The sequence below is a fragment of the Diplotaxodon limnothrissa genome, linkage group LG1, assembly GCF_057381915.1.
Source record: "Diplotaxodon limnothrissa isolate DT_005_m linkage group LG1, D_limnothrissa_male_GT1.1, whole genome shotgun sequence".
Lineage (NCBI taxonomy): Eukaryota > Metazoa > Chordata > Actinopteri > Cichliformes > Cichlidae > Diplotaxodon > Diplotaxodon limnothrissa.
Window position 1 is genome coordinate 18,652,837 of NC_140596.1, and position 10,757 is coordinate 18,663,593.

The 10,757-nt window shown below is 38.8% G+C and overlaps 1 protein-coding gene across 1 annotated transcript; it reads right to left on the reverse strand.

The window, feature by feature from the left end:
- Window positions 1-266: 266 nt before the first annotated feature.
- LOC146639651 (C-type lectin domain family 18 member A-like) lies at window positions 267-9,739 on the reverse strand. Its single transcript, XM_085354331.1, has 12 exons — window positions 9,616-9,739; window positions 8,687-8,778; window positions 4,884-5,117; window positions 4,668-4,765; window positions 4,459-4,580; window positions 4,218-4,325; window positions 4,005-4,097; window positions 2,934-3,040; window positions 2,711-2,840; window positions 2,447-2,543; window positions 1,920-2,011; window positions 267-304 (listed from the first exon to the last, which is right to left on the reverse strand). Exons 1-12 carry the CDS (start codon window positions 9,737-9,739, stop codon window positions 267-269), a joined length of 1,335 nt encoding a protein of 444 aa, XP_085210457.1.
- Window positions 9,740-10,757: the final 1,018 nt, after the last annotated feature.

Below are 10,757 nucleotides of genomic sequence, written 5' to 3' on the forward strand. Positions count from 1 at the left end.
TGAAGAATTAAGGTGTTCATAGCGAATGTTGACTTTCATTAACAAATTCTGCCTCACATACTCTATTTTCATGCATGTTTACACATATGTCAAACAGTCACTGCATCACACGTATTTCCTGCTCTCCCAGTAAAAATGGTAGTTAAAGAGATTTGCACAGTAAAGTACTACAACAAAAGCAAAACATTCACCAACACTGGTGGCTATTGTCCCAGCATCTTAAAATAATCACACCTGCAGTATTTTACCCCTTTGAAAAATCCAGGTCACCTGCTGTCCTCCCACTGAGCAATATGCTCTGCATCTGTTAAAAGAAAAACATGAAATATAAAAGAGATTCTGCTTGTTGTTCACACAAAAAATGTCGCATTTGTGTTATAATTCTCAAGTTATCCTTCGGTTCTCTTCAGAAATGATTGTAAAGTCATAAATGTTTAAGTCATGAAAGAGTTTCAAACTGTGGATACGTTTTCATACATAAAAAAAACACAGACACAAGTACAAGCGGTACTGTGGAGACACACAACTTAGTGTCTGCTCCAGGCTGTGTGATATCCACTTATCATTTTATTACCAATTAAAACAACACAGCAATAATGTCTGGAAATTAGTCTGATGGGCTGCAGGGCTCTGTGCACTTATAATCAGCTTAATTTATGCTTGTAGTTCTTTGTTGCTTTAGTGAAATTTTGCTTTTATTTTGAGAGGAAGTGTGACAACGTTATTGATTGAGGAAGAATATTTCCATAAATTTAGCTTTGTTAAAACCATGTAGGACTATCTGCTACAGACACAGTTCAGCAGCAAGCTCTCCTTTGATCACAATTTACTAATCATGTTTTACACATTGTACACAAAGGAAAAACAGAAAGGTGGTTTGTAAAAAATCACATCCCTGCAACGAGGACCAGATTCAGAGCAGATCCATCATTCAGCTGTGAGTAATCAATAGATTACACAGCAAACACTTGCAAAGACACACTCAAGTGGGCAAAACTAAACATCTGCCACCATCTCATTTCTCATGATCAATGTAAGTGCGTGTGTGTGTGTGTGTGTGTGTGTGTTTTCAGACACTGAAGGCTTTTGTGGAGCTGAGGAATATTGATTACTCAGAGCTTCTTGATGGTGAGCACTGAGTGCCATTGATTTAGACTGAGAGGCAGGTGTGAGCGGGATCACATGGAGATTTCTGTGTTTTCACATCATTACTGGACACACTGGATTAATATTTTACACTTCACTGAACATCAGTGACAGAGGCAGTGAAGTAGGAAAACTAATTGCCTCGACACAGTGCAGCACAGCATGTACAAGAAGCAGAAACCAAAATTGTAAAGAAGAGGCCATTTTTAAATGGAAAAATGAGGGGATGTCCATTCTGCTACCTAAACAAACAAACTATTATTGAGCTCTCTTTATATAGATTTTTTTAATATTAAAATATAATATTTATTTTTCGTTATGTCAAAGGATCACTTATACCATGTGGCTTAGAAGATAAAACACTGTCCTTGAACTGCAACGTAGCATTAATCTTATTACAGTAATCTCTCTTAAATGTATTAAAATGTCAAAAAAAAAAAGAGTACAAATTACAAAGTAGTCAGTGTAGTGAATCCTTTTATAATAGCACTATAGGCACTGAGGTTTTAGGACACACAGATCTCTTTCAAAATGAAGACTGCCATAGGAGGACAGTACATTCTCATTTGCAAATCATCTGTGGACAAACAGCGGTTGCTTTTGAGTAAAATTAATGTGCAAAGATTTCATAGTGAAGAAAAAAAGAAGTGTTCCTCTCAGGTTAAGCTTTATCTCTGAATAAAAAATGTCAAGTCTTATTTTTTCTGAAATTCTGTTACAATATTTTTAGGCAGCCAGTTGTGCAAAAATTTAATCTAGGTTTTCATCCATACCGTGCTGGCAAATGTATCTGTTCAGTGTTTTACAGCGCTGGTCATTCCAGTTGAAACCACTCGATGCCTGCAGCTCGACACAGTTTCCAAAACTGTAAAGAAAAAGAGAAGCTGTGAGTGGACTAATGTGAAGGGTTTGTGATAGATACCAGAAATGGTTAGCATTATGCACTGCTACTGAGAGCATGGACAAAAGAAGTGATTATAATTACAGAGGTTAAGGAAACAGAGGGAAACAGAGACATCTAGTGGCATTAATGAGGGATGCATGTCAACTAAGATCACTGTTTTTTCTATTGGTTAAAAACTGGGTTAATTAATTAATTTGAAATAAAAATAAAGAACTAAAGTAAACAGAGGGGGGAGGGGCTAAATTAAAAGAAAACAAACGTCCAAACCCACCCCCCAAAAAACAAAACAGAGAAGCAGATTTTTCCACCTTTCAGGAGAATTGCTTTGTTTGTTTTGGTCCATTTCCCTCGGCCGTCTGTCAGTAGCTAATGTCTCATTCTAAATGGGTCTCTTACCCTTGGTTGTCAGGCTGCCCAAAGGCAAAGCTGAAGTATTTGGGAATCTCTCCTGTGTCCCAGCGAAATGAGTCTTTTGGAGGTTTATATGTCAGGCCTGTGGAGTAAAAACATGCTGTTTTATCTATGCACCATTTCAACTACATCCATACCCATAGCATGTCTAAATAAAAAAAAACAGCAAGTTAAAGTGTCAGTGTTTTTCAGTGTTAAAGATATAACTGATATATTTCATTTATATTAATTTATAATACAAAAGAGTACCTATCCAGAAGTTTTCAGTTTCAAAGTCATTCCTGGTGAGCTCGTTGCTCGTCTCCAGCTGACTAAGATAAAAAGCCAGAATGTCCTGAACCTTCTGATTGTGGATTTGAGCCAAAATGCCTCCTTGTTCCTGATGGTTTACATAAGAAAAAGTTTAAACTTGGTCTCTGTATGTTGTTTTATAGAAAACTCGATGAGGCTCCTTAGTGAGGCGCACACACACCTGACAGTGACTTTTAGCCCCATAGTAGGTCTCAACATCAGAAGACACCATGAAGCAATTTCCATCTATGATGAGATCACAACTTTGAAATGGGAATTTCACTTTCTCTGTTGGGACACAAGCACATAAACTAAAAATGAAGAGTAATAACACTGACCACCAACTTCAAATCAGACAGAACAGGCTTACACATGCTTGGGAACAAGCACAAATTTCCTTACTCGATTTTATCTGTTTTGATTTTATATACTGTTTTGTTTGTTTGTTTGTTTATTAGTTAATTAGTTTATTTGCTTGTTTTAATCAATTTTAAATCATGCTTTTTATTTGTTCTTGTTTCTAATGTCTCTGTAAAGCACTTTGAATCACCTTGTTGTTGAATTGTGCTATACAAATAAACTTGCCTTGCCTTGCCTTACTCAGTGGCTGCCAGTTTCTCAGAAATAAAGTGATGTTGTCATGTTTCGGCTGTGTACAGGCAGGAGAAGGACCCAAACGCAAAACTCACGACAATGAAATTAAACTCAAAAAGCTGCTTTATTGCAGAATGGCATGGAAAACTAAACTGGAACATGGATGACTGAAACACAGCCATGAGGGAGACTACGACACTGACAAAGAGAAACACAGGGCTTAAATACACTGGGAAGTAACGAGGGGAATGAGACACAGAAGGAGGGCACAGCTGGGAGAAATCAGGACTGACGAGACAAGCAAAGCAACCTTGCAACACTGTAACAAACATGTTCAGGAACAGATGGAGAAACTTTACAGGAATCTGAGGTGTAGACTCGATCCCCAAATTCTCCAGATCTCATTTTGATCAGGCACATGTAAGCTGGACAAACTAATTTTAACTACGGAGACCACAACTCACAATTCACAAGACTTAAAAGATGTGTTGCTAACATCTTGCTGACTGATACCACAAGTCAGCATCTGACATCCAGTGAAATCCATCACTTGACAGCTTAGAGATTATCAGTCAGTTCAACTGAGACCTGCACAATATCAAGCAGGAGGCCTTACTCTTGTGGCAGACTGTTGCATACTAAAGCACACTTCACTTACCTGCACACTCAGCACCCCCATAGCCAACAGCACACAAGCAAGAGCATCCCTCTTCTTTGAAATGTCCGTGCACACATTGCACATTGCACCGAACTGAAAAACACACAATAAAACAGCAGCATTTTTGCCTTTGCTTTCTCTTTGTACATTAAGATAAACAAGGACAGCACACTGAGAATGATATTTATGACATCAGCTGTTGATAATTGGTACCCTGGCAGAAGCGTCCAGTGAACCCGAGGTCACACTTGCATTTGCAAGAGGAGATATTAAGATGGCCGTGTTCGCCACAGTTCATACGACATGGGTTCTTTGGAATCTCTGATTAGAAACACAAAAACATGTAGGCCGCAAAATGAACAACTGGGAACTGATCATATTAAATATTAAAGAAAGTTTGCTGTCACTGAAAAAATACAACTATAAATATATTTTGTGTGTGTGTTTGTCTTACCACATAGTCCGCCTACATGGTCCCACAGTCTCAAACAGCCAGACATTGAGGAGGTGCAGAGAGAGCAGTACAGCCCTGATTTATACGGCATCACCAGTTGACCATTTACCTCCCAGTTACCCCTGAAACATGAAAATATATGCAGCAAAAAAATTGTGTTTTCTAATAATACTTTTAATATTTAGCTTTTTGGGAAAGCAAACTGTTACCCAGGATAGTATGCACAGACAAATATCTCCCAGAGTTCTCCATTTCTCCAGCACTGTTGGTTGGCACAGCCCACCTGGCTTGAAGTAGCCCAGACCAGCTACAAGACAAGAGAGGATTTGGACACACAAAACAGCATTTTTATAGGCAACAGAAACTGTATGCAGCTGTGGGACTTCATATAAACATGTGTAAGGTTTGTATATGCTGGTGAATACCTGGGTATAGTGTTGACAGGTGGCATTTTCCTTACATCGGCCGCTGGAGTAGAGAAAATCTTTTCCTTCCTCGAACCAGAAGTCAATGATGTCAGAAAATGAAGCAGCACCAACAACAGAAAGATGTGTGTTCCAGCCAATATGGCTGAAAGACGAGGAGTGTTGAAGGAAAGGCTCTTTGTGACACAATGTGGCTCTCTCCTTTGCAAGTGTAGCCAACTCCTCATTCCAGTCCTATAGAAAATTAACATCCCCATTATTCTGCAATAGAGTGGCATGGGTTTCAATTTCAACAGTAAACAAAGAGACACACAGATAAAAGGCTAATGCTTCCAATCTCGTCTCTGTTTTTATGGTCATCAGAAAATGCAGCTCAAACAGGCCCTTTGTCTTGTTTACACTGTGTTTCTCTGATTTTTTGTTTATAATCTAATGCATCTTATAATCTAAGATGCATTAGATTATAATATTTATAATTTATTTATATTTATGTCAGACTTGATCAGTATTGTCAGTATTTCCTACCAAAAGTTCCAAATAAACTACTTTGTCTTTTAAAAAGTGATGCATATCAAGGCCATCTAAAGTAGGTTAATTATACACAATGACTAGCCAGTGTCAGCTATCAAAATTACATGGTAAATGGACTGATTGTTATATAGCAATGTTCTACTCTCCTGGAGTACTCTACACAACACGCCACATTCACTATCTTCTATGCACTTACTAACTACCATTCATATTGCAAAATACATAAAGGCCCCAGGTAGCTGGTGAGTTCGAACCAATAACTTTCTAGCTTTAAGGAGACTTCTATTACTTCTATTACTATCACTAGCATCGGTGCTCTGTCCCTTTCCTTTTTGTAATTTTGGAATAAGAGGAATTGGACAAAAGTTGTCTTTTTGCAGATTAAGCATGATGCAGAAAACAGTACCAGAAATCCTCAGTGGGGTTTCAGTGAATAACTGCCTTTATAGAGTGACTCTGTTCTCATACAGTTAGGCATCAGACAGGCTTTATTCCAGGGACCTGGCAAGTTAAAGATCGGCTAATATTGAGAATATGTGTCAGAAATGTGCCCCTCATATACCCTTTTTAAGCACCTAGAACAGTTAAGAGCTAAAGTGCACGTGTGAAAGCCATTATGATGTACTTTGGAACTATTGATATTGGGCTGGCTGTTGTTCAGGAGATAGAGCAGGTTGTCTGGTGATTTGATACCTGGCTTGCACATCAAAGTATCTTTGGCCAAGATGCAAATTGTCCCAGATGCATCTATTGGAGTGTGAATGCTAAATTTGATAAAAGCGCTTGTGTGACTGAGTAAATGAGTGCAGTAAGAAAGCACTTTGGGTGTTCAAATAAAGTGCTGTATAACAGTCCACTGATATACATAAAACTCTTTGTTATTCTGGTGCAAAACCATTAGTTTGCAGTAGCAGTGTGCAATATGTCTACCAGAACAGGAGTGAGGGATCTTATATCGATGTGTCTGCTTGGCTGGCTCTCTGATGTCATGCACTGCTAAGACTGCACTACCCAAATCAATCACAGGGCTTTGTTAAGAGTTGAGGCGTGAACTCAGTGAGCACAGTCCATGGTTAGCTACAATCCTGACGAACTTTAGGTCAAAGAAGAATGATTCAAATGTCCACAATCATTTTTTAGCCTAAATGACAGAGATTCCTGTTTCTGCTTGTATTTCTGTCCCTCTGTTCTGTTCATAATTAGTACAGATGGAAAATCCAAATCTGTCTGAAATGTCAGACTGACAGGATTTTCAAGACAGGTTTTCCTGGTGTAACTCTGCTGTGTAGTGTCAAAACGCTGAGGCCTCTTGAGTTCATCATTCACGCTGCTCTCTGATGTCAGCCAGCCAAAGCCTTTGATGACGGAGGGCTATTAGATCACTGGGTAATATCTTTCATTTTGAAGTGTGCCATTATGTATCAGCGCCTAACAGCATGAACAATTTATGCATTTCAGCCTTCTTTGTGGCGCCAACAACTGTTATATTCAGGTGTTTAGTAGCAGTAAAAATACAGAAAAAATGGAATTGCATCTAAAGTTCAGGAAAATGGTTCCCTCTGAAGCTAACTACATTAAAATAACACGTTGGACCCTTGGGTATAGTTCTGAGAGAGATTAGTAAGATAAAATCTCACAAACAGAGGTCATGATTTCCATATCAAAAGAGACCACTAAACTTCAATATCGGCCTCTTTGAGTGATGGTATGACCTCAATACTTCTTAGCCTAAAGAGCTCAAAGAAAATCCGCCGACAGGGCACTGGGTGAGAAAAGGAGGAGCATCATTCATTCTTGGAATATTGGTATTTTATCTCATCCTGAAAGCAAAGCCTAAAGGACCATATAATAATCACTTCAACACAATCTCACCATAATACTTGCTGGTTCATTCTTGTGCGGGAGAGGGGGAAGAAAAAAAGTATATTAAGATATTCGCAAACACAGGCGAAGCCTTGAGCCTTTTAACGTTTATCAGTAAAGCTCTTTAATAATGCCTCTTCAGCTTGGCAAAGCCTTCTCTGAGGGTTTTCATGGGGAAATTACCTGTAAAACCAGAGTTGTGAATGCAAAGTGATTATCCACATCCTCTTTTTCTCATTACTGCCTTATCAGTTGCGAACAGTTCTCTGAGGCTGAAGAGCAGTCGAAGAAAAGGGGCTCAGTCTGTACGACTGGCTTTGAGGATGTAATCTATGAAAAAGTGACAGTTTGCCCTGGCACAAATCTCATATTGGGCCCAAAGGGTATCTAGTACACAGTGAGTTTCATAATCCTTCATTACCTCTCATAATCACATACATGCAAGAGAGTTGTGCAGATAAGCACTGTATCAACTGATGGAGTAAGACAGGGAAACAATTTAGCACTGCTGTTTAGAATTTGCTGCACATTCAGAAACATTACTCATTGTTTCTCTCGAAACATGCTGTTATTGTCATGTTTACAATAGACCTATCTGTTGATCATTAGAATAAAGAGACAAGTGAAAAATGTTGCTTAGTTACTTAACTTTAGTTGTCTAAGAAATAAACTTAGTGACCCTGACAAACTTGCACACACCCAGTTGATATTGGCCTCATTCTCATTTCTGACGCTATCAGTGAGCCTGCAGCAGAGCAGAACAAATTGTGCACTAACGCTACTATTTCACACCGCCGAGACTATCAGCACTACAAAGGAAGACAGCTCGACCCCAAACCCTGCTGTTTGTGTGGTCATTTGGTGAGTTTACTTTTAAGAATTCAAATTATTTTCAGTGAAACAACTGTGGCCACTGATCAAAGCTGCCTTTTCTGCACTTCAGCGTGTCCTTTAAATGCACAGGGACCTCAGTAACCTCAAGAGTCCTCCTAAGTTATAGATGCTGTCATGGGAGAGTCACACTTAGCTGATTGAGCACTCAGCTCGGACGTGCTACCTCATATCTTCACACATTCCTGATCAGTGTGACTGACACTTATGACAATTACTGTTTTTCTGGGCCTTGGGACTGAAGCTGCAGGCTTACTTAATGTTAGAAGCATAACAATTAAGTTTACAACCTGCAGCTAAGTGTTTTTCACACAGGAATGGGAAGAGAAACAACAACAAATGACTAATGTTCCTTATTAGGAGAAAAACATGAGCTGCATAGGAAGACCAGGCAGTCTACCCACACTGATTAGTTTACGTGAGCCCACACTGTTAACAAAAGCGTGATGTTAAACTCAGTGACAGCAAAGGCACTATTCAAAAACACACAGAGGAGACAGACAATAGGTGCCACAAACCATTTTTTGCATGTTAGCTGCCATGGGTTTGACCCGGCTGCGCAGTCTATTGTGGTGAGCAACAATCTGTGAGTGCTCCTTCACCCCGAGCCCTGGAAGAAGATACAGATGGTCATTAACTATACTTCTACTGCTGTCGCTGTGGCAACTAAATGCAAATACACTGGAGAGAGACAGAGAGTAAAAGTTTGGACTGTAAAGTCTATCACATCTACACCCGGGAGTCTGTAGGTTAAACACAAAATCAATCACAACACATTTTAAAACTTTTTAACACTTATTGAGAGAATTCTTTGTCATATGAACGATCTAAAACCGTTTTAATAATATAAACGTGCTGGCAGCGTCTCTAAACAACATGTGTATGTCTGCTGATCATAGTGTATGTAATTATGCTATAAATAAACGCTAAGAATGTGTCTACTTCTTATGTTAACTCAAGTAAAACAGTTAACTGAACGTATTCCCAATTCTCCTTACTTTTAGCACTTAGACAAGCTAAAATAAATGCTATATAATAATCTAAACTGGGGCTGACCACCTTAAATCTTTATTTGTTAGGCTGTATCATGAGAAAATTTTACTGCACTGCTGACTTTGATCTGTTGATCATCAACTTCACATCTTACTGACTTAATTTACTGATATTAGATCTAAAAACATTTTAAGAAAAAGTTAAAGAGAAGCCTGTTTAATTCAATTTAAGCTAATGCCACATTTAATATAGAGTTTAGTAGTCAGCAGAAATTTACATTTTACTTCTAACTACTAGATAAAAAATTTGAACCTTTATAACTGAACCTGTCCTTTCAAACACCCACTTCACAGCTGCACTTAACCAATCTAAAATGTGTGTAAATTGATCACTCTCTACTGGAAACTGTCCCTTGTGGCCACCTGACTTCTCTCACAACGCTAATTGTGTTTACCGGTGGTGGGGAAAATCCGGAGCTCCGGTGTCTCTGCCATGATCCAGTTTGCTGAGTTAAACGAGGGCAGAAGAAAGCAAACGACAAAAACATCCAAACGCCCGGACGCTGTTACCGACCCCATTGTGAACTCCTGCAGCGTCTGCACCAACAGTGGCCACTTGCTCTGCTATCCTATCCTGCCTCCCTGCCCCTCTCCTCCCTCTTTTATCCTCACCGGCTCAAGTGCTTTCACCTCAGGCTGCGGCACATGCCACTGACTATTCAAAGAGGAATTTACTAATCCTACAGGGACTGTAGACACAGTGTAGATTTTCTATGCTGTTTCAATATATTTCTAAGTAAATATTCAAATTATCCCAATTTTAATTTGTGTTTAAAGCATACTGATCTTTCAACAGGTTATAAAAGTAAGTAAAATAAGTCATCTTTTCAAATCCATTAAGCAGACTGAGCTGTCTTTCCACAGAACTTAAAATGAAATGATTATATTGCAGTTTTCCTAATGCTGTTTTCTTCTCAATACAATGCACTTAAAAATAAATACACTTTTCCCCCCATATTTTATAAATTGCTCTAGTTTGTAGTACAAGCATCATGGCAGAGGCACTTAGCGCTCCAAGCTGAGTGCCATAGCAATTTTACGCACTATCTACCGATTAGTAATGTAATCTACAATATTTCAAGAATTCTTTAAGCTTGTTGTGTGACACATATGATGAGTATAGCAAGATTATAACAACAGTTTTAAGATAAATGTGGTAGGCAGCGGAATACCATAATAAAGTATAGCACTTGAAAATAAATGCTTTGTTTGCCTACTATCCAAAACTGACAGCAGGTGTGTTGCCACTTACTGTCAGACGCTGGAAGGAAAACATATGGCTTAATGATTTCTGTCATTCTTATTGATGGATTGCTCACTGATATCTGTTTTTCAAATGAGCCAGTTGAAATCTGTCTTCATTTCTAAGCCATATGAAACTGTAGGAGAACATGATGTGTGGTACAAAAAGCCTACAAATATCTGTGTAAAAGTACAGTATGGTGCTCTCTCTGGGTGCCTGTTTAGACTTGGTGACAATGTTTTTAAGGACCCAGTACAGGAAGCATGAATCATGAATCTGCAAACTGTGAGGTGA